The sequence below is a fragment of the Rhipicephalus microplus genome, chromosome 1 (genome assembly GCF_043290135.1).
Source record: "Rhipicephalus microplus isolate Deutch F79 chromosome 1, USDA_Rmic, whole genome shotgun sequence".
Lineage (NCBI taxonomy): Eukaryota > Metazoa > Arthropoda > Arachnida > Ixodida > Ixodidae > Rhipicephalus > Rhipicephalus microplus.
This window is the reverse complement of record NC_134700.1, coordinates 282,335,242-282,362,250: the sequence shown is the minus strand read 5'-3', so window position 1 is coordinate 282,362,250 and position 27,009 is coordinate 282,335,242. Positions and strand designations below refer to the sequence as shown.

Below are 27,009 nucleotides of genomic sequence, written 5' to 3'. Positions count from 1 at the left end.
GAGGAAAGAAACAAGAAAAAGCATTTATTTGGCTCAGCTCGATAAAAACCATGCTTTCAACTAGAATATTTAGACTAATCTTGTGAGTACTTGATTTCACAAGTTCATAATAAATATGCTCATGAATAAATTGCTACAACATTTTAACAATAAAATTGTTGCATGACCATATTTTGACTATTAGAAGATAAAAAAGGGAGAGGCGAGCAGATTTTTCATTCAAAGAATGAAAAATTCATTCTTCTGGCGGTTCACCTTTTGAGGGACTGTTGCATGTGGCACTGCACCAGCTCTTTGGCTTTTTTTGGCACCAGCCCTTTGGCTGGCTTTGTTATCACTTTTGGATACGCCTCCATTGCATACCGTTACCTTGACAAAGCCAATATACACTAAGTTGCTTATGATAGTCTAGAAGCTTTTCTATGAGGTTCGGATATTTTCTTATTTTACGCCCGCTGTAACTTTTCCTGAACAACAAGCAGCCGAAGATCTCTGTTTACACTACTCTCGATCACAAGCCTCAGGCACACAAAAAAGACACAACGCAGCTATATTTAGTGTGCAAAATGACCTTCCTGTGTCGTTCACTCTCGTAATGAAAGTGGCGCATCACAATTTGCTGCATTTAAGTGGGAAGAGGTACGACGTGCACAGGCCCTATACAAAACAACGCGAACTTACCACGACATGTACTCAGGTGCCATTGTGTGACGGCAATAAAAATGCATCATACTCCTCTGATGGGAGTGCTAGTGCCACATATGTGGTTTCCGTTCATGTGATTATAATGTACAGAAAATCTTCCCATTTTCACTTTCATTTGACTTTTCACCCCCCCCCCCCTTCTTTTGCCTTTTCCCCTCTAGCCAAGCTCCCGTGTTCTTCTGTTCTCCACTGTACTCTTGTTGGGGAACTGAAGAACGTAACGAGAACACGAAAGGACAAACGCTTTTTGTTAATAAAGCCGGTCCCTTTCTCCACCTACAGGCTGGGGGTGAGGGAGATACCAGCTTTATGCGCTGACCTTTCTTTTCCACTTATCTCGCTTTCTCAGTCCACGTCACAATTAGCTTTCGATATGTTTGAGTCCTTGCACGAGGAAGTTCCCCCCTTTTTTTGCTTTCTCTTGTTCACCTGAATGCCCCCATCAAGACCGTAATGTTTGTTGCGCAGAATCCCCGTCGTTGTTGGTCGCTGCGAGAGTTTGTCTCAACAGAAGAAACCTGTTATGCGGTTCGTTTTTGTTTTGCATTGAGTCTATAGGAAACCAAACAAACACTCCCGTGTTGTTCGTCTCAAGCAAGAATTCGTCTTGAAGAGTTCATCTTAAAGGGAGTTCCCTGTAATAAAATCAGTGTTCGTTTACCTATGCACTTTGAATCCTGCATGTGTGGGCGGGACCTTGCAAATATTCGCATACTCGGAAGGAGCAAGAACACTGTGGCACATGAACCTTTGGTGGCGTATTTTATCAATGTGAAACAAAGCGTGTGCCCCAGTGGCACGTCCGTTACCCTGCATGAAGCAGAAGCGCAATTTTTTTTTATCGTGATGTCATAATCGTGGAGTGCACGCCATTTTCCTGCTCATATGCTTTGGTGTTTACAAAAACAAAAGGAGCCTTTTTTATTTTGCAAACAAAATCTGTTGCAATCAATGCTCTATCTCGTCCACTTCTTTTTTTCTTGTCTATGTGGTTTACGTCCCTACCTTTCTTCAGCCTGAACCTACTAGCCAACAACATGTTCTAGTAAGCTGGTGCAGTAGTTTCAGGGTGGTATTCCCCACCAGTCTGTTTTTTGTCTTCTTTTTTTGGCGTGTCACAGCTGTTGCACTCAATTGTAGGGTGGTAATATAGTTCTACATTTCAAACAGTTTTCACTTTAATATCTCTACAGATGAATTCATCTATTATCAAGTAACTCTTATTTACTTTGATTTTTGGAATAATTGCAGGAAATCTTCCAGGAGAGGATGCCGGCCTGTGCGCCTGCATTATTTCAGATGATGGAGGAGGCGCCGACGAAACACACTATGGAACTGGTGGTGCGCGTGAGAGACGATGGACAAAGAGAAAAAGCAGTCCAGGTAGCTGTGCTACCATTCCTCTGCGCGCATTTTAAGGAAGACAAGAACTACCTTTACCAAGTATTTGAAGTAAGTTTCACTTTGTTGCATTATGTTAGTACAAAACTGGACAGTAACATCTTTTGAGAAAGTGATGTATTGGTTTGTTGAGAACAGCTTTAGGTTCTAGATTTTATAGAATACAGTCGATCCCGGGTATATCAAACTATGATATATCGAATTATTGGCTATATCAAAAAGTTGAGAGATCCCCTTGAATTTCCCATGCAAAAATACGGGACTGCTGTACACATCTATCGAACTCACGCACAGCAGAACATCCACTAAATTGAACTCTGAGCCACGCTAAAGCCCACAAATTGCATTTTTCCTAACAAATAATGATCATTTATAGCCACAATTCGACAAGTTCCGATCCCTTTTCGCGTGCAAGTGACTAAAAGGGGGTGCTGAAAAGTGAAACATTGAAACTCCATCTCGCTGATCTAGCTCGTTGCACAGCACTTGTGAGTGCACCGGTATGCTTGATGTGCGATCTGCAGGTTTTAACGTGGGGGCATGGTGATGACCGAGGGCACCAAAACGAAGTGGAATGACTTAAGGAAGTTTAGTGATCTCATTGCGATGTTCGCATTCAATCGTGTATGATGGCATGTGGGACTGAAAAGCGTGGCCTTCGAGATGTGCAACTTCATGAGGTATTTTGGTGCTTCCGGTTTTAGAACGCTCATTTCGGAGGCTACGCTTTTTTCTAGCTTTCCGCACCAAAGCAACAGCTGTCGGTTACAAAATGACAAAGCCACAAGTGACATCGCTATCACCAACATGCTGACGGTGGGAGCTTGCTCGTTTGTGGGCAGCATCGCATTTTGTGGCTTGTGGACCTGTGTACTTCTCGCCTCGTTACTGATAAATCATCATTTGGAAGTCGGCGCTACACATTGATACGCTCGTAGCGATAAAAATCATGGCTGGTGCTAGGAGCGACCTCAAGTAAAGCACAGTCGTGAACTGTTTCTTTGCGGGCTTTGTGCCAGGTGACGACTTTGAGTGCGTCATGACTGCTGTCAAGGGCGTACAATGCCTCAGTAAATTCTATGCCTTGTTAGTGTTTTCGGCCACCTCTCAGACAGCGAGCGGCTTCATTGGAGCAGAAGACGACGTCGCTGGTTCTGACTGCATGGATGCCGAGATGATGCCAAATGTTGACGGTGCCGTGGAATTATTGCTTTCACCACCAACGCTCTACGGAGCTTACATTGGCATTCAGTGCCACTCAGCGCTGTTGTGGCCGAATGAGCTGAATTTGCTTACTTGGAAGGGTCCAGTGATATTGAGGACAACTGAAACTTGGTGGCACGCAAAAAGAGAGAAAAGTTTACAGACTATTTTCAAGTGAAATGAAGTGCGATAACTTGCAAAAGTAGATGTTCAGGCCTTGTTCTTTATCATATTGTGAGAGAATCATTTTTAAGTGCTTGTTAGGATTTCAAAAAACTGTTTTTAGGTCTGAGATGCTCTAATTTATGCCTTAAATGCACATATTTTGTGTTTCGACTCATCGATATATCGAACTACATATATCGCGATCCCCTTCGAGTTCAATATATCTGGGATCGACTGAATGCTGTGCAGGTTTTTAGCACAAAACAATAGCTTTTTCAGTTGAATTTTGTGAAAAAAGCTGCTTTTGTATAAAGGAAAATTAAACTTTGACTGCTGAAAACAGTTTTCTTCTAATTTCACAATTTCTGAACTTTGAGCAGACTTAACTTTTTTACACTTCTTAATCGATGTATTTTCTTCCCATAAAGAACAAGTGCAATGCTACCGTACGAGAATTTAGTGACCGCTGCAGCAAAATTTTTTGACAGAACAAATATGCTAAACATCCAAAAATACCTAATTCATGAATTGCTGGACACAAGTTAAAAGGAGGATAGTGTAGCTTTGCATATCTTTTGCCTTTGTGCTTCATTTTAAGGTAATTTTGGTGGCTTTGTACAGCAGCATTATTCATTAAAATTACACCGGAACACGCGCTTTGTCACAAGTATCAGCATTTGAAGATAGTGTAAAAAAAAAGGCAATTTTCAATTTTTTTGTGGAACTTACTTTGGTTATCCGCATTGTGTCGTAGTCACAAAAATGTTCTGAAAAAAAAAAAAAAATACACTGCCCTTGAGCCAACAGTTAGTGCGGGCAGGTGCCATTGTTTCATCAGAGCCACTAGGATAGGGGGTGAAGTCCCCAAGCATCCGACTATAAAGTTCACAGAGTGAATGAGAAGGAACGTAGCGCTGTGAAAAGTGAGACTTCATGCAACAAAAACTGTGTTGGGGCATGGTGCACGCATGGTGAACCACAGTGCACAAACTTGGTTTACTAGCCTTTTTCAGGCTCAATGGGAAAAAAAGTGTTTGTGTGCAATCCGAGTGCTCCACATGCACAAAGCATTAGTTTTTTGCAATGCACTGCAGAACAATGTTTCTCGTCACTTTGGCTGTAGTGCCTCATTACGACGCAGTGAGGAGGGCACTAAGAATGGGAATAGGCCAGAGTTGTTGCAAGATGTTGCTCACTTTGTCCCTTGCTGTCGCACATGCAAAATAATTTTAAGCAATACTATCACCACTAACATTGATATATTGACCTGCAATCATTCAGAGTTGTCTATGATGTTTCTGTAATCCGGAGAGAAAAATGAATCAAAATGTGAGCAGGTTTTTTTGCGTGCTCGCTATCCATTCTACTTTGCTCTAAAATTGTTCCAAGTTTCAAGGCTCCTAGGTAGGTAATTTGTACTTGGTGCACACAGCCTGCAATAGACCAGGAACCATGGTGGAAAACGGAATTGCAGGGATCGCATCTCTGATTTATATATTGGAATGGCCGCAACTGTACATATCTCTTTGTGCTTTTGTGTACACGGGATCTTTTTGCTCATCCAGGAGGGAACAAGCATCACTGAAAAGCTTGCCGAGTTGCCATCAACGCCTACAATCATTGCACTGGGTGAGTTCCCTTGTCGATATCATTATGTGTTGATTGTTGTGCGAGGAGGTCAAGTAAATTGATGACATTTTACAACATGAGTGTGAGCCTAACTCCAGCTACAAGGTGCAGTAGATACTTATACACTTAAATAACAGATGTTGTCGGAGGAGAAGAGTGGAAGGTGAGGGCAGACCTGCAACTGGGTTTTATTCAGTACACTCATGCAGGGAACCTGCGTTCATTCTGATAGTCTGAGTGAAGTATCACAGACACAATCATTGCTTTTGTTCATTAGGAAAAAAGCCTAGGCAAGCTCAAGTGCCATTGGGTCACAACTGCATCTCAATTCTTGTCTTTGCCAGTAAAGTCTGCCATGGTTTACTAAAAGTAAACAATTCGCATGCATTTAAGTTGGGCAGGTGAGAACCTTGTCTGGTCTTTATCAAGGGCTGGTGTTCCCTACATCATTCATTTATACATTGACCTGTATGACCAATGTTAACATTCCTCCATGTCTGAGTGACTTCGTTATCCTACTTGACGAGCGCACGTCGAACTCAGTGGGGTGGCACTTAGTGCAATCTTGCACACTTCATAGAGGCAATGCGGGGTCTTAGCATTTACCTTGAACGGCACAGAAGAGTAACCTTCACCCACAAACTAGCTCACCAGACAAAATGCTGTGCTTTAATATTAACCCAACTTTAACATCAGATCATACATTCTGAACATATTTACCACGAGCATGTGAAGACTTATTTTATGATTGTGCGTATTCGAAGACTGAAAAAGGCCATTGCACATTTTTTCAAAGGAAGCCTTGGAAAAGTTTTGGGAGCGTACAAACCACTAGTAGGGTGTGTAAAATTGCACTAAGTGCCACACCTTTTAGTTTGTTAGTTGCTTATCAAACCTGGAGGAATGTTTACATCAATCAAACAGGCCAATATATATATGAACGGCGCAGGGAACACAAGTTGTTGATTCCTGACAAGGGTCTTATCTGCCTCTGACTTCAGTGAAAGTCCATTGATTACTTGTCAGAAACTATGACAGCCATTACTGGCAAGAATGAAATTCGGAGATGCAGCCTTGACCAATTGGCTCCTAAGCTTGCTGAGGTCTTCTTTTTTTTTTTTCAGGAGGAAAATGATTGGGCCAGCGTATTTGGCTCAGATTGTACAAGAATTAATGCAAGTCTATGATGCATAGATGAGGAATTTGCAGACTGTAGCGTGTAACCATACGTGTTCTAAATGAAGCCCATTGACGAGTCTGTACCCATCCTTGTGCTCTTCTCATATGTTTCATTTGAACCACACCTTGATAACCTTAAAGGGGTTCCAACACGAAAATTTTCAATAGCCGTTTTTATTTGCATCAAAAGAAATTTCTAGGCGGTTGAGGGCCTGTGAAATGTACTGTGAAACATGGGAGCACTCTCAAAAAGTAATTGCGATGTCTTTTTGAAAGCTAGTTTCGGCTCCCAGTGTACCCTGAAGTGACAATCCAGTACCAGCTTCTTGTCCCATGCTCTGTAAAATGGTGTCAGTACCCCTTTGAATATTTGTCCAGTAAATACTGTCACAATATTTCTGGCACCATAGCGTGCGGCAACAGTATAATTAAGTGAAATATGCTGCCAACACATTCATAGGCATCTGTTCAGTGTGTGCAGCCAGTTATAGCACTAGCAAAGTTGGTTGCCTTTAACAGCAGATTGTGCTGCACATATTTCAAGTCATTTAAAATGCATTTTACTGTTCCACAATAAACGTTTGTGCATCACAAAGATGAATTCAAAGCACTTCTTGATCTCTAATGTAACATAATTCGTAATTGTCATGTGTATTTTGGACACATTTGAGATTTAATTTTAAAGTCTTATATGACATAATTTTACAACTGCAAACACCCCATCAACAGCTCTACAACTGATAGCATGTTGTACATTGCATGTTGTGAGCGAGAAAATTTATTAGCAAGTTCAAGATGGTGCTTTTTGAAAAAGATACAACTGAACACTGCCTTCTTTCGGAATGGCAACGGAGTAGGTTTTGAAATGGCCATGGATATTTTCAGAAATCACTTGTGTTCTCATTATTTTACAGGAAGCATCTTCAAGAACCAATGCTTCGTGGCAACCGAGCAACAGCTCCTTTTCAGCGAACCAAGTGATTTTGTGGAGGCCACGTGCCTGGCCTTTCTGTGCTATTATGTACTTAACATGGCCTATGCAGGTAGCGCCTCCACCAGTCTGGAGTTTTTGCAAAGGTATGAGACATCCTTGTGCAACACATAAACCTGTCAAGTGCATGTTTTTACAAGCTTTATTAATAGCATTACAAATTTGATTGTTTGTTTTGAACTGTCTTTATTCAAGTTCGACTGATGTGAGTGCATGTAAGGAACTGCAGATAGTCAAAATTTATGAAGCCCTCCATTAGGCATCTTATAATCAGGCCTACCAACTCTCCCGATTTACACGGCTAACTCCCAAGTTCTGACCAGTCTTCCCCATTGTATGGGCATGACCATAAATCTCCTGATAAACAGTCGCTCGAAACAGAAGTAACAAATGAGAAGAGGGCTAACATTTTTCTGGCAATAAGGAACCAGGACAGAATACTGTGCCACCCTCTTTCCAACCTGCTGTTGTAAAGAGGGTCATGGCAGCCGTAATTGTGTGCAGGCTTGGTAATTTATGGCTACTTATTTTGCTCTTGTAATGTCAATTCGTATTTAGTATCTTCTGAGCCTTGTCATTTGAAAAAATATACTGGATACCTTTGTCGAAAAAAGTCACACAAATGAGTGATTGTTCTTCATAATTTAATGAATGTATCGTGTACATCATTGTAATCGTGTTAGTAGGAGCATAACTTTTCCGAACTGGTTCAAAATTAAATGCTGAAAATGAAATTTACGTGCATGGCGTGCACACTGGGAGTGCTAAGAGCTCTGTCCCTTTTAATTTGCATTTATTGGATGGAATTTGAGAACTGGCTAACTGGTGCCAATAATCGATACTGCTGATTGAGCTCTTTAATACAGTGTATGCTGAAACGACATAGTAGACTACTGCGTAGTACCCCCTTAGTGCTTGATTGTTAGGGAAATGTCAACTGTCTAATGCTGCTGCTGCTGTTCATTGTGTGCACCTACCGTATAAACCGGAATATAAGTCGAGATATTTTCAATAAAACAAGAAGCTAAAGTCGCCCCTCGTTTTATATAGCGGTGTCTAGCCGACAGTGCGCCGCTGTCTGGCAACATGTGGCTTGTAGGTGCCACAAGTCGGACGCGGCCATATCCGCATCCAAATCTAATCGCGAGCCGATTTTTTTTCTCTCCGTCTGTTTTCTTTGTGTTCGTGATTTGCTCCCGCTCTGTTCTGAGTTTTCGCTCTGCTTGACATTGTGCTGCATTTTTAGCTGTCTTTTTTTTTTCGTTCACTGATTATGAGTAGCGGTACGAGGAGGAAGTACTCAGCTGCGTTTAAACTAGATGTTAAGTTCGCGGAAGCGAACGGGAATATGGCTGCCCAGCGCCGCTTAGTTGTGTCGGAAAAAAGCGTGCGCTATTGGAGCGCTCATAAAGGGAAGCTGCAGATGTGCAATCCTCGCAAAATGTCGTTTCGTGGGCGAAGTGCTGTTCATCCGCAGCTAGAGGATAAGCTAGCGGACTTTGTGCGGGAAGTTCGTGTGCGCTCGCTGCCAGTGACCGTGGACACCATTTGCAAGAAAGCCGTGGAACTTGCTCGAGAAGCTGGGCTCACGAGAGAAAAGTTTCGTGCACCAAACTCTTGGGTGCGTCGATTCATGAGGCGCAAAGGATTTTCTCTCCGGCAGCGCACATCCATCTGTCAAAAGTTGCCTCAGCAACTCGCTGGATGGCACGGAAGACGACGCACTGTGGGAGGCGGCTAGCGACAAACTGTCTTCAGAAGACAGTGGTGCTTCACCTGACGAATAGGAACAGTTGCGATGGTGGTTGAGGGGGGCTCCGACGATCGGGGTGAGGTGCGCCCAATTCCTAAATAAATGTGGTTCGGCAGTTTTGGGTTGTTTTCCTTTTTTTTTTCTTTTTCAGTAGCCTCAACTTGGGGGGTCGACCTATATTCCCACTCGACCTATAGTTTAGTTTATACGCTATATTACTTTACAAAAAAAAAACAAGCAAAGTAGCAGTGATAGCAAATTGTGCCCATAATATGCATAAAAACAAGAGTGTTCTCTTAGTACATTTGCGAATGAAATTTGGCATGTACTAACCGTCTCTGTAAGGTTTAGTTCGGTTGTGTTAATCATTAAACAGCAAAACATAGCCATACTGATGACTTGCGTTATTTTTTTATCAGTGTCATAATTTGCCTTGGACTGGATAGTATATATTGAATGCCATCATGGGAGCATGACATCACAAAATAGATTATAAAAAAACAGGTGCACCTTAGATGCTTTCTAAACTACTGCTGCTGGCGGTCAAGAAAGCTAATTCTTTACTTGATGCATGTCAGCGATCTAATGCGTGCCTACTGTGCACATTTCCTTTACAGGCAGATATTTGATGTCAACCCGGCAAAGGGCAGCAGGTGCGAAGGTGGCCAGAAGTCTCGCACAAGTGTGCACACAAAGATAATGAAGTTGGCCCAGAAGCTGCGTTTCAATCAGTGAAAGTGTGAGCATGAATCATACACATTTTCTGATGATATCCGGTTATTAGAGCTGAATATTATCTTGATTGTGGCTTTGCATTTTCAATTTAATTTGTTTGTAAGTATTATGAGCCTGGCGTTTTCTTTTTTTTTGTCCTTCGGAGTGTAGTCAAAATATACTGCTATTATTTCACAAGAGCCAGCACATGAAAATGCACTCTCAATTGAGATTTCTATATACTGTGAATTGTGCCAAGGACATATAGTATGTTGTGAAAAGAGAAAAATGGAAGGTTTGGCCTTAATTTTATCCTAGTTATCAATCTCACTGATGCTTCGTTAAAGAACCCCAGGTGGTCGAAATTTCCGGAGCCCTCCACTACAGCGTCTCTCATAACCATATGTGGTTTTAGGACATTAAACCCCATATATCTATCTAATCTCACTGATGCTTATGTTAAACAGGGTTTGGAAATTCATTCATCTAAACCAAGGGCATACACAGAATTTTTTAGGGGGAGGGGGCCCTTTTTGATCTAAACCAGAGGTCTGGGCAGGCAAATGGTAATTTTGCGCTAAGTATTTCATGGAGAAAAAAAGTTTGGGGGGAAGGAGGGGAGAGGCACGGGCCCGGTGTGCCACCGCCTGGCTACGAATAAGTGTAGTGTATATTCACATGATGTTTCTTAGTTCAGGTCAAGCTCTTTCAGTTTTTTTACAGGATCCTCAGCCCCCCCCCCTCCCACCTCAGCATAGTGAAAAAAAAACATTCTGTGATCAATAAACAGTGCTTAAAAAATTTCACTAAAGCTGCTGCTTGGGCAAGTTGGTTCATGATTAAAATATGTGCCGTCTTTTTTTTGCGCTGGTAAATCTATATTAAGAAAGTTCAGCCATAATTTGTAGCTATATGTGGCACATAGAGCTTAACAGCAGAATGCAAAGTTGAAAATCAGTATAGGTATTCACCCGTGCATTCTGCTATACAATAGCAACAAATATTTCTGAAAATGTAACTGCTCATTCTGAGCATGATCAGAGCCAGTGGGAAACTTCTCAGGAGCGCCGGGCAGGCCCTATACATCCTGTGCATTTTTGTTGATTTTAGGTAGTTTTCTCAGTGACTAAAAGGGATATTCATATAATCCATACATCATTTTCTTCCAAACTTTTTGCTCTTTTAACTTCATAATATAGAATTTTTGTGAATTTTTTACCACTAGAGCTTGACTTTTGAGTTAATTGGCATCTATGAAAATTTGTAACACAATAACTGTAAAGTGCATAGCTTCTATTTTGCTTCAGTAGCTGTATACAAGAAAAATAATCAACTGGTTATCTTAAAATACATGGGAAATAATGGTAGCTAAGTAATAAAAAACTGTTTTGAGATATGGAATAAAGTTCAAAAACAGGTGAAAAGTGATCGCACTGTCAGAAACACTGTTCAATTATTTTGTTTAGTAGTTACAAGCTTGGTAATCACTGCCAAAGTCAATTTTTCACCGTGGAGCCTCTCGCAATGCTTGTCTTGTTTTTTTTTTTTTTGTGAGATGTCATTCAGCTCTATCTGCAACGTATCGTCAAGTGTGGTCAACGATTTCCAGCAAATTCATTGTAGTTTGGCCAAGCTTCAATCCTATCTCAGAATAGAGGCTCGTGTGATACTACCATTATTAAATGCAAAAAAAATATTCAATGTCGCCATTTCTAGGACTCTCACCCTAAACAAAGAAAGGAAAGATTCTGTGACTCAATTCCCATTAACTCAACACTTACACTGAGTCGTTCTCACACATTGTTATTCAGTTGCATCAGAAATATTAGTCCATGTCCATTAGAGCATACCCGTTGTCCCCATGTATATACGTGATTCACCTCGAAAGATGCTGAAAAGGCTGGGAGGTTTAACAATAAAGAGCTTGCTGGTTCAGCACCTCAGTACGTCACTGGGATTTATTCACATTAACAAGAAAACTGTACGGGCTTCAACGAAATTTACACTTCCTCAGAACCTTCTTTACCCCCAGCATCTAAGGTTATCGACAAGCACGGCAAATGCAAGGTGTAATGATGCTAGGAGCTGAAAGTGTTCCAACCTATGTATTCTGAAGGCGGATTGTGAATACAAAGGTGCACAGTGTCTTCGGACTGCTTTAGAAGTTACCCGACAATCTTCTATACACAGCTGACTCTAGACAAGCATTTTGACTTTTGTACGTCAGAAAATTAGGCCGTAAGCATAGAGCGAATGCAAGGGGCTTGCACTAGAGTGTGTTTTCACTGGCTACTTCCTTTTGGAAAAACTGGTTTTGAGCCACCAAAAATGCTGTTTATGAAAAGCACGAATGTGGATGCACAAAGGGACACCCCTCCCCAAATTGCAAAGAAAACAAAGTGATTTTTTTTTTCACATTTTGCTCTACCACGTGCCCCTACTTTTTGTATCAAGGGCCATATACATACACAGAGAAGGCATTATAAAGTGTGTGTAAGTTGCCTCTTGCATTCAATTGATCACTTGTTTTTCACATTCTTTTCAGGCATAAACATGCTGAAGTGATGAAGAATGGTGATGTAGCAAGCTACAGCACATGTATTATATGTAAATAAATTCATCTGTGTTTTGTTAATGGTGCATTATTATTTATTTGGTATGCAGCAGCAGGGGTGGTTTACACACACACAGTACATAAAGACTGCATTAGTGTAGGTTGAAACAGTACATAAAATTGGACATAAAACTCCATCATGAGAATCTACAGGCAGCCACATAAACATTCCATTCCATTCCGTAAAACATCGGCTTTTCGACAGTACTGGTCAACAAAAGCTTGTGTTAGTTTTTCACAAATTAAGTTACTACAAAAACTAAGTTTATTTTATGCTCAGTGAAACAACTCTTTCCTTCAAGGCAAAGAAACTACGCAAAACCTTAGTCAAGCACAGAAAAGCCATTAAACGAAACCAGGTGTTTTACTGAAGCTTCTGTTTTCATTCATAATAACGGAATAATTTACGGCCAGACTGCTCTACAGCGATCTCCGTTTATTCCTCTTCTAAATACAGCAAATTCTGTATTCCTACTAACAGAGTCATGATGTGTTTGAGATAACAGATTTGCTGTGTTTGGGATAACAGATTTGCTGTGTTTGGAATAACAGATCTGCTGTGTTTGGAATAACAGATTTGCTGTGTTTGGAATAACAGATTTGCTGTGTTTGGGTTGACAGATTTGCTGTGTTTGGGTTGACAGATTTGCTGTGTTTGGGTTAACAGATTTGCTGTGTTTGAAATAACAGATCTGCTGTGTTCAGGAATACAGATATGATGTGAAAGAGAATACGGAAAAATGTATAACAGAGACTTCGTGATACGGAGCCTGCTGTTACTCATTTACAGAATGCCTCCGGCAACGATTTACCAGCAGCTTTTGCTGTGTACCGAGACATTTTTTTTTACAGTGTAGTTATGCACAGTTGCTTTCTTCCCTTAGAGCTGCACACATCGCAATTCACTTTTATTTCGATAGAAAGTATGACACGTTCGGCTGGATTTGGCCGCCGTTGTCGGCGTCACTCACCGTATATGTATAGGTATTTATATATAAGACAACTTAAGAAAAATATTTAAAAAAAAACAATGCAGCGCGCGGAATCGAACCTCCACGTCGGGAAGGCGAAGCGTTAACCACTGACCCACTGAGGGGCAACTTCTTCAGCATTCAAACGGCAAGTTCTTTATATCTACCAGTTAGCCTTGTTGGCGGGCATCTCGGGGGGGGGGGGGACTATCGTGTTTTCAGCATTATCAGCAAAATTACCCAATGACGGCGGCTCTGATCTTTCACGCGTATTTTGGCCCACAGAGAGGAGGGGAGTGGACAGTCTCTCACGTGCCCTTATCTTTTTGTGGTGAGGATCTTGGCCTGCGTTGGGCTTGCACTGGAGCGATTCTGCTTTAGTTACGGGGGTACAAAGGTCACTGTAATTGTTGCACATCCTCCGTTTGAGAAAAAAGGCGCGCTTTTCAGACACAACAAAGTAACAACTTAGACGCTTATTCGCGTTCATCTGTACCTGTGAGTACGTTTCATGCGTCTTTTGCGCGTGAAAACGCGGAGAACACTTCAATTTGCTTGCCATTCTGCGCGTGCATAGCCTTCCGATTTCTCGCTATCGCGTTCATTGCATCGCCTTTGCGGCAAAGCTGGGACATTTTGTACTTTACGATTGGATAGGTTCGTGTTTTTTGGATGTACAACAGGTTAAGCTTCTTCGGGCAGGTAGAGATGCGGAACACTTTGTAATATAAAACAGTAATGGAAGGTATGATTCTCGAGATGGTAGAAACGAAAATTGGTGCAATAGTTCAACTCCCATTAGGGCACAATATACATGCCTTAATGTTCGTCTGACATTATTCCAGCTCAAATTCTCGTTGTTCCACACGCAATATTCAGACGCGCCGTATAAATGTCTGCGACTTTCTTATTGCGAGCGCGCAACTCATCTAGTGATGCGTACAAATAAGCGAAATACAAAAATGTGAAGACAGTGTGTGCAGATATGGCGGTTAGATTAGATATGGCGCGATAATTACCTAAAATGAAATATATCGGACAACAACATTTCCGTCCCATTCGTAATTGCGTGCTCGCTCAGGCAGGTTCTGGTTTTATACCTGCTACCTCCGCTATTACATAGCTGGTCCATATACTTCAATGACATTCCCACCCTAGAAGTCACCTTAGATATAACTATACATATGCAAACTAGGATTTTACAGCTGTAGGCAGGCGATCCTATGGTCATATTGCCGCAATAGGTCTTGTTCAAGAAATCTCAGAACCCCCCACAGGTACGCGACACACCATGGGAAAAGTCTGTACGCTGAGTGCGCCGGCTCTTCCGTCGCCCACTCCTAGTTGGTGCCATGGGAGCATCCAATGAAAAATATTGCCAGATCAAACGTACAATGAGAATCGTTGAAGCGCAAAGCATGAATGAGAAAAGTTGATATGTCACTTTCAAATCATCACAACGTTATGAGGTGAAGGTTAATGATGCCGTACATGACTTCCGTGTCTTGATCATGCTTAGACGTGTCGTTTACCTTCGTCATCTATTAACGTCATTTAATGCCAAACTCAGAATATTTGGAGCTAGCGAAAGTGCCGCGAGCACATTATGGGCTTGGTATATTGTAATGTTCCTACATGACACGCTTGTCAGGATTATCATGTTCAAACGTGTCGTTTACGTTCGTTATCCATTCACGTCAAGTGATACAAAATTTGGTATATGTGGAGCTAGCAAAACGGCGGCGAGCACGTCATGAAGGGCCCAATATATTCTATTGTAGCGTTGAAGCGCGACCACGTTGGGCACAGCGACGCTACGTTAGCAAAATGCGAGCACTCTATAGCCTGACACTAGGCGTGACGAGCGCGACCAGCATCCATCGGCGCGGTCCGACGGCAACCGGCGCGATATGCGACATGCTGCATTTAGCGCCGATGGGTTACCCACACAACACTGCGTCTCCCTCTTTTCGTGACGGAGGGACGCCGGGCGCGCTGACACGCGCATGCGTCGAAGCAACGCAGCGCAGCGCACGCCTCCGAGTCTCCGAGCAGGGCGCGGGTCCTGCTACGCCAGGCGCAGGACCCGCGCCTGGCGTAGCAAAACTGGCGTGACGCAACGAACTGAATGCCCACGCCACGCGCACCGGGTCACGTCAAAGTGTGTTGGCGCCTTGACTGTTGCATGTAGTCATGTTCTCACATGACGCGAATCTCATGACTATCATGTTTCTACCAGTCACATATATCTTCGTCATTGATTGACCTCACGTAATACCAGATTTGGCATAAGTGAAGCTAGCGAAACGGCCGCGAGTGCATCATGGGGGTGGCATGTAGCCGTGTTACATGATACGCATGTTTTGATTATCATGTTTGGATGTGTCATTTACCTATGTCGTCTGTTCGCGTCACATAATACCGAGTTTGGTACATGTTAAGCTAGACAGATGGCCGTGAGCACATCAGGAGCATAGCATGTAATCATGTTGTTACATTACACGCATCTCATGTTATCATGTTTACACCAGCCTCATACCTTCGTCATGCATTCACGTACAGTATTACCAATTTTGGTATGTGATTCTAGCGAAACGGCCACAAACGCATCATGAGCGTGGCATGTAGTCATGTTGTTACATGAGATTCATGTCATTATTTTCATGTTAGGGTCCATCGCTTGTGTTCGACATGCAATCATGTCATACCATTCCCATTTTCCAACATGTTATGTGAACGAAACCACCACAAGAGCAGCATAATCATGAATTATAAATCATGACTTTGATGGCATACATGTCATAATTTTCATGTTCTGACTTGTCAAATATGGTAGTCATACGGTCATGTTTAACATACCAAGTTTGGTATCGATACCATTATCGAAACAGCCAGGAGAGCTAAAAGTCATAGGCGGCTAGATAGATAGATAGATAGATAAATAGATAGATAGATAGATAGATAGATAGATAGATAGATAGATAGATAGATAGATAGACAAATAGGTAGATAGATAGATAGATACATAGATTGATTGATTGATTGATTGTTTGATTGGTAGATAGATAGATAGATAGATAGATAGATAGATAGATAGATAGATAGATAGATAGATAGATAGATAGATAGATAGATAGATAGATAGATAGATAGATAGATAGATAGATAGATAGATAGATAGATAGATAGATACGCTCAACGTTGCCGAAATTCACTAAGAAATGCTTCGCATTTAAAAAAGGGGTGTTATTAACAAATAAATATTCGCAACTCATGTGTGTAGGCACTGGCGTGTATACATTTCTACGCATCAAAAGTGAAAATTCTGTGTGAATATTAGTGTATATTATTCATTCCGGGTATCTATTACGGTGCTTACGGCTTGATGTAGTAAAGTGGCATGCGAGTTATTGCGGGCTGATATATTGGGAGCAATGTAAGCTGCAACATAGAATTTTCTATTCGTAGTTTCGCTCGGCAAAAAAACACAGTTCCGAGTGAAATATTGCAGTTATTTATAGACCCGACATTATTATATTAACAATCAATTGATTTTTAAAATCGGGATGGCGCAACAGATACTAGTAAGGAAAAAGATGGAGACAGGATAAAGCGCCAAACTTTCAACTCTTTTACTTTCCTCGCCTCAACCAAATATGTATGCTTCCAGATGCGCACAAGGAGGGGGCGCAGCATAAGCGACTATCACTTTGCACACACGAAAAAGTGAACAGAAGAAAGCTATCGCACAACGCTCTCTAGAATCAGGCATTACTTCTCGTACAAAGTGATCGACGGGACACTGACGCATTCGTTCCCTTTCCTTTATATGTGGTATGCCTCCCGTACTTCGCGTGTTAACATTTCCCAGCTTCATTCTAACACACGTGTCTCTCGCAATAGTGGTGTGCAGCCGCACGAACCGCAATGCAGCGGCAGGTGTGAAAACACGCCATTCCTAATTGATAAGATATGCTCCATAAGGCGATAATCAACACAGTGTGCTGTTTGGCCTACGTACACCTTGCCACAGCTCAACGGAGTTAAATCATTGACGCCCACTATGCAATGCAGAACTGGCCTGGTGTGCTTCTTTTTGCATATTAGTTGAGCTTTTTGCGAAAACATGCAGGCAAAGAGCTTCGACAGCTTGTTAGATGCCGAGAAGTACACTAGAGGGCACGGCACTCTGCCGGCAACAGCACGCTGAAAGCGCTGCTGCTTGTTTTGCAGGCATTGCCGTGGGTTACGCCTACAACTTCACCGACGAGCACAAGAAAGGAATTGATAGCGTCTGTGTTCGTTCGCCGAAGCGGGATCGTGAAACCACCGTTCGCTGGCCGGCTACCGACAGGGGTGACGTCATCGACAGCAAAGGCACTTAAGAAGCGGACTTACATGGACTTCTTCAGAGGGCACGGCAACTCTGCCGGCAACAGCATGCTGAAACCGCTGCTGCTTGTTTCGCAGGTTAGTTCCCGGTATGGCACTGTTACTTACCGTAGTGATAATCGATTTCTGTTGGTTCTGCCGTGCCCTCGAACGTGCTGTGCTATTGCGGTTGATTGTTGGTCTGTAATATTATGCCTGTTGATTTCGAGTGATGTAGAGGAAAACCCGGAACCAGATACTAAGGAAATACTGAAGGAAATCCTAAGAAACCAAAAGAAAGCCAGTGACGCGACTAAACTTTGAGACAGATATAGCAGCTCTAAATGCTAAAACCGACAAACTTACACAATCTTTTGCGCTGATTCTGGAAGTGAATGTACGGATTGAATAGTTAAAGCCTGTCGTGCAGCGGCAGGCAGAAAAACTTTTTGAATATGAAAACCGAAGTCGAAGTAATAACCTCGTAGTTTTCGGCATTTCTGAGCAAAAATCTGAAACTGGGGCGGAATTAATGGCGTCTGTTGCGGGAAAATTGTTTCACAAAATACTTAAAGTCCAGGCCACGACAATAGAGAGAATTCATCAAATTTGCAGAGAACAGTCGAGAAAAATTAGGCCGGTCATAATGAAATTATACGATTTCAAAAAGAAGGAACGCGCAGTGATGAACAGTGGCAAACTGAAAGGCAGTTCGACGAGTGTGAGTAACGATTATGCCCAAGAAACCGTACATGCGCGGAAGAAACTATGAGATAGTGCTGCAGCAGATAGGGCTCAGAAGAAAAAAACAACGCTGGTTCACGATAACCTAAATTGGATCGCAGGCTTTATGGCTGGGACCATAAAATGCAAAAATGTTGCCCTTAGCATTACAAACGGGAAAAGGTGGTCGAGATAACCCATTAGAGGCATCAAATGAATCTAACGCCCCCCCCCCCCCCCCCCACAGTCCTCCAGGTATAAATCATCATAGCTAACTGTCATACTGTTATATGCTCGTAGCATTGCGAACAAAGTGACTGATATAGAGTGCCTCTATTATCACGTTCTGTTCACGTGGTAATCATAACAGAAACGTGAATCAGCAGCCCCGTATCAAACGATTGCGTTGTTCCAGTTGGATACACTATGTTAAGATGGTATCGGAATCCCCGAGGGGGCGGCGTTGCGATTGTCGTGAAATCTTCAATTCGTTCAGCACTAATTGATTACACCTACAGGAGTCCGTATGGTGTACGATAACTTACGAAAACCTGGTATACCTAATTGGGGCCGATTATAGACCCCGCTACATCGCCTGAAATTTTAGATGACCTAAATACTTTTTTCTGCAACAATATAAACGATAGCACATGGTTTATAATGGCTTGTGATTTTAACCTTCCTCATATTAACTGGGACACCTTTACGCCTGGTGATATCAAAACTGCAAGCGGAGATAAGTTAATAAAGATATTGTTTTTGCACAACCTTATGCAAATCGTGAAGGAAGCCGCTAGAATAACTACTGAAACCATGTTATTGCTCGACCTTGTGTTCTTATCAAGCCAGTTGTAAGACTACATGGTGTCAGTGGAAGAGGGCATATCTGACCACCGGGTAGTTGTTGCCAATATTACCACAGAGAGAATTGCTCGCTCAAAGTCTGTATCCTGTGTAAAAATTAAAAATTTTGCGGAAGCAGATGACACTTCTATTTTAGATTTCCTAGAAATTGCCTTCGACGAGTTTCAGTCCGCCTCAAAATATGAATTCATTGAAACATTATGGAATCGATTTAAGACAATCGTGGACACCTGTGTACATATATTCATCCCGCCTCGTCTTAAAAATGTAAAACAACGCAGCCCATGGATAACCAGGAATGTAATTCACTTGAAAAAAAATAAAAGGCTACGGGGAAAAGGCAGGAACACTACCGAACTATCTCAAGCTCGTAAATCCCTAAAAGAAGCCTTGTCTGAATGAAAGGCTAAGTTTTTCCAACATACCCTCGCTTAATTCCTTAAGAGTGCAGCTCAAAAGTTCTGGCTTTATATAAGCGGCAGAAAGGAAAAAAAAATTGAACAGATCACTGCCGGATCGAGAACAGTGACGCAAAAGATTAAAATAGAAGACAAGTTCAATAGGTTTTCCTAGACGGTGTTCACAATGCCGTCAGATGTGCGCGGTGATAGGAACGGGCATTCTTCATGCGCATGTCCTATGGAGCCCTTGTTATTTGATCAAAAAGGTGTACTTTCTCGGTTACGAAATGTAGATGTGAAAAAGACTAGCGGGCCGTAGAAAATAACCACTGCCTTTCTGAAACGATACGCAGAATGGGTATCGTCTAATCTTGTTTTTATCTTCGACAAATCTTTAGAAACTCACTCTATTGATTGGCCCTGCGCAATTATTAAACCTTTGTTTAAAGTGGCAACCGAATGGTTATTAAGAACTATCGTCCTGAGTCACTCACGTCGGTTTGCTGCAAGGTTATAGAGCATAATATAGCAAAGCATATCATGGTTCACTTGGAGGTCAATCAACTACTTAATGAGTGTCAGCATGGATTTAGAAGCGGCAAGTCCTCAGTGACACAGTTGATTCAACGATATAAGTACTATTGTAAAGCCACTTGTTGAGATGAAACTTTACGCTGATGATTGTTTAATTTATATGCTTGTAAGCTGTACTGATATTCAGCTATAGTTGAACGAGTGCCTTGAAGATTTGGAATTGTGTCACAAATGGGATATGCAAATTGACCTAGAAAAACAACCTATGTACACATTGCCAATAAGAAAAATGTTCTCAAATTTCAATAGAGCATTGGGAGCCACATCCTCAGTGAAACAACATATTTTAAATATTTAGGGGTGACAATTACAAACAACTTAACTTGGCACCGTCATATTGAATCAGTTTGTTCTGAGTCATTTCAAAAAGTTTGTTATCTTCGAGCAAAGTTGCATAAAATTGCCAAGAACACCGAAACACGTTAAGCTGCTTGCATACCTAACATATGTTAGGCCTAGACTGGAGTACACCTCCGTGGTTTGGAGCCCTCACCAAAAACACTTAGTTACCAAAAGAACGTATTTACAGGCGTGCAGTACGGTTTGTGCGCTCTAGATATAGAAGGTGGGATTCAGTAACTAACCTGCTCAATTCATGCAATTTAAAACCACTGGAAATTCGAAGACAAAAACGTAAAACGTTATATCGTATAATGCAAGGGATATGAAAAGTACCTCAACATGCGTACATACACCATACCAGAAAACGTCGCTCTACATTGAATCATGATGTCCCCAATAAACCATTCAATGCTCGCACTGACATTTTTCGGCGGTCATTTTTTCCGTATGCTATAGAACAATGTAATCGTTTACCCCATCATGTTGTCAATAGTACCGATGTGCAATTTTTGACAGAGAAATTGATGCTTATATTGGTCATGGTTGAATTGAACTACTGCCAGTTATTTTTCTTACGTGCATTGCTATTTGAGTGCCAGTTGTATTGGTTTTCTGTTTGTACCTAACATTGTACTCCCTCCCTGTTATGACCCTCAAGCGAGGATTGACAGTATTATTAAATAAAAACAAAGAACGTCATGCCTGTTTACAACTTTCCTCAAATTGTGGGCAATATTCTGCATGTAAGGAAAAACCAGTGGTTTCTTTTTCCGCACAGCTTCGGGCTGTCTGCAGCACCCTTTAGGCTTCTGGAGCAGAGGTTCGGACACACTGGTTAAGACTGCCGAAGGGAAACCGGCTGCAACCAGCCTTGAAATCTATTTCTGAAAACGGTCGTCCATGGTGTGCTTGCACGACTTAGATAAGGCAAACCGAAGATACATTGTCGCAATGGCTCTTTTTACGGTTTTCTAGGGTGAAGATTTGAAAGACAGTTTGTCTTTGCGTGCACGGGGGCTGTACATCCAGAACGAATGTGAAATGTTTAATGACAGGCTGATGTCTAAAAACAGCAAATGATTGTCTTGAGGTAGCTCATGATTAAACGTCAAGTTTTTCCCTGCAGCATAAAAACTTATTAAAGATTTTTCACATGGTCACAAGCAGTCAAAGATTAAGGGTTGTTTGAAATACAAGAAAATTGTCAGCGTATCGAAAAACTTTTAGTTCTGAGTCGAGGTTTCTAGCAAGTGACTGGTCAGTAAATGAAAGAAAGATGTCACATAAGACAGGAGCTACATATGAACCAATGGAAATTTCCTTGCGCGGTGCATAGATAAATCATTAAAAAATTGAATGTGCTTTTCAAAAAATTCGAGCAAAGACAAAAAATGTTCAACTGATAAACCACAAGAGTTTATAAGTCAGTGCTATCATTAGCATCAATTCATTCTCTACCACATCAAAGAAATTCAACGTTCGGCACAGAATAAAAAAATCTTCGGCATCGGACTGAAGGCATGCTGAAAAGCACTTCCACTACTCAAAAAAATCAGTGACCACGACTGAGTTTTTGTAGCAAGCGGGTCATCAAGGCAAAGCTTCCTTAGGTGCTTAAACAAGAAGTGACTGACTTGAAGTTGCCATGTGCTCCTTTCCGCGACAATAGGCCTGAACGGCCTTTCCGGCTTGTGCGTTTTAACTGAGAAAAAAAACTTCAAGGGCAAAACCTTTGCACTCGCCAATAGCCTTTGCTAGCTAACCCAAATTTAGTTCTCTGCACAAAGATAAAGCACGGCTTTTCTCTTAGTAGGCTTCGCTGATGAACGGACAAAGTTCTTCTCAATAGCTCAGGAGGCCTTCTGCCAGTATTGGTCTTTTGGTAAAACGACAAAGCCTCAATGTTTGCCTGACTGAAAAAAGAATTAGTTCATTTTATTTGAAGAATGACACGATGTTTTCAGTCTAAAGCGTCTGCCAAGCTCTACTATTATTTTTGAGGAATGTGTCAGCTCCCTTGAGAAGGCAACGATCACGGTCCTGTTCTTACACTCTCAAGGAAACGCGCTGGTTCAGAGCCAAAAGTTCATGTGCAGGGACCTCCAGCTATAGGCAAAACTTTGGCCCTTTCATAAGAAAGGAGTCGGCCTCCTCGGGAATGGAAGCATTCCCAATCACACGCACGTCGTGAAGTGTTGGAGGTGACTTACGCGAGCACTTGGGAAGACGTACCAGGAGGCAACGCCACCAGTACTCAGTCGTGCCAGCTGCCAAGCGCTGAAAACACTCTAACTACGCCAAGGCCATCCTTCCTGAATAGCGCGAGTAGCAGAAGGCCTGCAGCAATTCCTGGTACAAACGCACTTGTCTCCGAGTTCAGACTTCAAGATCTTGCAGATACATTTCACATGGCCTAACGAGGGCTGCACATGGCCAGAGGAGTGGTATCTCTTGGAGAACGAAGCCTTTTTTCAAACAAAACTGATGAACCTTGCACGGCATACCAGAAAGCGAACAGGTGGACATAGGGTGGTGTTCGTTTAAAGAAATAAGGGAGTAGGAAAAGTCCCGCTGTAGAAAAAATAGGCTTCAGCATAGTTTGACGTTGGGTGAGTCGGTGCGTAGCTTATTAAAATGATGTTGGCGCAACAGATAATAGCAAAAAAATGGCCCCGAATCTCCATGTTACTCTGCATATGTTGAAAGACGATAGTCTTGCGTCTGGAGAAACTTAACAAAACGTTAATTTGTTGTTCTGCTCAAAAAAAAATTGGTGAATAGAATTCTCTAGGCGCTGCGGGAGTGCCTAGAGCGTGTAGCGGAGGTGAAGGAGCGCATCGAGGCACGTTAGACAAGAGCGCCATCTGGCTGTTCGAAAACAAAGGAAGGCGTGCACACCCGCCGAGAAAGATGCGCGCTAGTCTCGGAGGTGATAAGATGTAGAACGCAAAGCGACGGGCAGGTGCCACCACCGTGTCGCCTTAGCAAAGCGTTGGAAGCACTTTTTTGAGCATCGCGTTGCACTGTGAGCGCAGCGTGATATATACACTACGGTCCTTAGAATCACTTGCATGTGCCTTCTCTAGTATAAAGTCACACATACATAATATTGAAGTGTTGTTACGGTGCCTCAAATATGCGCAATACTTGCTTTTTAATCGACAATCGCAAAAGTGTGAACGCTGAATCTTGAGCAATATAGGTGGGCGCTGCGGATACGGTTGGCCATTTGGTGCTGTTTGAGGTAACGGTAAAGGCGGACAAACAGACAATCGTACAGACAGACTGGCAAAAAATTTTCTGTCGAAGGTCCCCAAGAAAGACTTTCCATCACCCAAGTCTGGCGCTCTATCCTATCTCCACCAAAAAAAAAGAGAGGATAGAGCGCCAGACTTAGGTGATGTGAGGAAAATAGACAAGTTGAAAGTCTGTTGAAGTCATACAAGCAAACCACAGACGACAGTTTGCAGGAACAGATTTCAAGACTAGTTGCAGCCAGTTTTCCTTCGGTGGTATTAACCAGTGTGTCCCAACCTCTGCTCCATAAGCTTAAAGAGTGCAGCAGACAGCCCTAAGCTGTGCGGAAAAAGAAACCACTGGTTTTGCCTTACATGCAAAATATTGCCCGTAGTTTGAAGAAAGCGTTAAAGAGGCATGACGTTCAAGTGTACTTCTCGGCACTTAACAAGCTGTAGAAGCTCTGTGCCCACATTTGTTCGCAAAAAGCTCACCTTTTATGCATAAATAGGCACACCCAGCCAGTTCTCGCCGGGTTTGCCTCTGAGTTTTTTCAATGTTTTGGTCATTTAAAGCAAAGACATGGGTCAAAGTTTCGCTCAGTTACCGATCTCCCGAAGACACGCTGACAACAGGTCTGCGGATGTATTTTGCGAATGTTTTCGGTCTCTCATCATGTTGCACTACGATGACATGCTCCTGAGTCGTCGTCGTCGTCGTCGACAGCCTAGTGCGGTGGCTAGAAGGGGCAGTGTGATGGACTGCCATATGCGAGCCAAGTGAGAGGGGCGGGCAAAACTGGATTGATGTTTTTTCACGCCACTAGGAGCGCATCCGTCGTCGGGAGTGCGCAGGATCATCGCTACGACAGCCAGCCCCGTCTATTTGACACTGTGCGCAAGCTGCCACACGTGTAAGTTTTGTGGAACTCTGGACGTGCAACTGTGTTTGTGTGACTCCTAGACGAGCACCATGTGAACGATTCCGGGTGTAGCGGTGCACTTTTACCGTTCCAGCAAAAGCATGTACGTGTTTTGTGCCCGGCTGCAAAAGCGGGTACAAGCCGTGTCCGGAAAGGGTGTCGCCGTTTCAAGCTCCCAAGGACCCACTTCAGCGGGTTATTTGGGCCCGTAGATAAAATGCGTTTACAAAGAACTAACCAACGCCTTTGTTGTTTGTGAACGGCACTTTGAGGTGAAGTTTATACAGAGAACTTAACGTCATGTTATCAATTGTGAAGCAGTTGAAATTCTACGCGATCGGCCGCTGCTAACAGAAAACTTTGTATCTACAATATTTCCGGATGCGTTAATATACTTCACAAAAGAACAAGCTCTAACTATAAGAAATTAGAGAAACCTGTGTGAACAAGGTAAGCCCCCCACTATAAAAAAAAGGACGACAGTAGGCAGCATCAGCCTAGAGAAAGTGAACAACTATCGAAACAACAGTTCCGAGCAGAATCGCGATTCACTGCAGCCGTTCACACTGACATGACAGAAGTGGAGCCGCAGAGTGAACGCAGTGTGGAATACGCGTACCACAACATCAGGCTTCCTAACACAAGCTGGGACAAACTATTGTTTCCCACTGAGCCAGGGACCAACCCTAGCCATGGTGGAAATTCACGGAGGATGAGCTGGCAGAATAGTGTTGGGCTCTGAGCTGTGAACACATGGGAAACCAGCTTCACTACAGAGACGGGAGCAGAGTAGCCACCCGCTTCTAAAATATGTTGGCGTGAGAGGCCCGGAAAAAAGCTGTCGATTTCGAAGGTGCTCCCGAGTGAGGCTGCACGAACTCGCAGCACCCTCTCTCAGCAGTTCCTGGTTGACTTGCAGCTATCCCCTACCGCTCTAGGACGAGAACTTCCCCCACCAGTAAGCAGAGTTGACCCGTCAGCAAGGAAGTCCTTGAAGACCTAAGCCTAGCCCAGTGAAGCAGAAGAATGTGACGAAGACCGGGACACCGGCGATGAGAAAGAGCGGCTTGGTCGGCAGAAAAGGACCTCTATGGCAGCACCTGACGGAGAACGTCGACGGAGGACCCGAATAAGTGTCGACGCAACAAAAGGCAATGAGTTGACGTGGCAACGCGATGACCAGTAAGAACGTTTTATTATTGAGATGCCATATTGGTTTAGTACTAGCTGCTCAGGTTAGTAACAGAATATACGGAGCCACATTCAGTTTTGGATTTTAATATGTACAAGCCGTTATTGGAACAATTTTTTGAACTCGCGAGTGTTGTTCTCGCTTTTGACTTTTTGCCTTTTGTGTTTTGGGTGATAAAGTGCGTTTGTTTTTCCACGCTCGTCAACCCCGTCTCTGTTTCATCCTTCGCAAGCACTCCCGAGATTAATCATGACATTTAGTTGGCGAGCCTGTTCCAGGATTTGTCTCTTGTGCGCCCCACTGACACTATCGTCGGGAGTGTTAAAATTATGGAAAGGGAGATGATACGGAGAGTCATTGGGGAGCGAAAGCTCAATAAGGAGCAAGGCTTAAAATTCACTGAAGAGAAGAAAGAACGAATTCAGCAACAGTTTGAGCTTATACTCGAGAGAAACAGGAACGTGAGCGAGAACTGCGATTGGCTATTGCCAAAAGCGCCGTTAGACGATATTAGAGAATTTCACAGAAGTTCTGTAGGGAGGATTGAGTGTGCCCAGTTGTCGTAGATATGTTGTCGTTAATCAAATGAGTAGTGAGCACGCGTGTTGTGCAAACGATCACACACTCGCAAGTGATGAAATAAAGAACCCGTGCTCAATTGTTAAATATGATGCTAGCAAGGCGCCAGGTCGGGAGCTGTAGGGCAGTGTTACGGAAGTGGGCATTGAGAAAGGGAACGCAACGCCTCCAGATATGAAAGACGCAGGGCATAGCAGTTCCTTGATGAGCCGGTATATTTAGCAAAGAACCATGTAGACATCGAAAGAAAGAACACCAGATAAGAGTGCGATGACAGGAGTTTCTAAGACGCACAGTGTTAAACTCGGTGAAGTTGAGGGAACGCAGACAGCCCCGAAGACATTCGAAACTAGAAGCAATTATCAGGTCGCGAGAGAGGTTGGGAAAGTTGTCAGTGGTAGACGTGCAAGACCAAAAAAATGTGCCAAAATTCCTAAATTAGGATTTACATCTTCGTAG

The 27,009-nt window shown here is 42.8% G+C and overlaps 1 protein-coding gene across 3 annotated transcripts in view; it reads left to right on the top strand.

The window, feature by feature from the left end:
- The window catches only part of LOC142817996 (uncharacterized), a 28,241-nt gene extending 15,866 nt beyond the window's left edge, over positions 1-12,375 (top strand). For 2 of the 3 annotated variants that reach the window (XM_075896147.1, XM_075896141.1), the window contains 5 exons: positions 1,957-2,157; positions 5,040-5,103; positions 7,197-7,359; positions 9,644-9,765; positions 12,286-12,375. In XM_075896147.1, coding sequence (XP_075752262.1) covers positions 1,957-2,157; positions 5,040-5,103; positions 7,197-7,359; positions 9,644-9,761 — 546 coding nt within the window. In that variant the 3' untranslated portion in view covers positions 9,762-9,765; positions 12,286-12,375. The remainder of the gene's footprint in view (positions 1-1,956; positions 2,158-5,039; positions 5,104-7,196; positions 7,360-9,643; positions 9,766-12,285) is intronic. The other variant, XM_075896150.1, reaches the window with a different exon arrangement.
- The last annotated feature ends 14,634 nt before the right edge of the window (positions 12,376-27,009 follow it).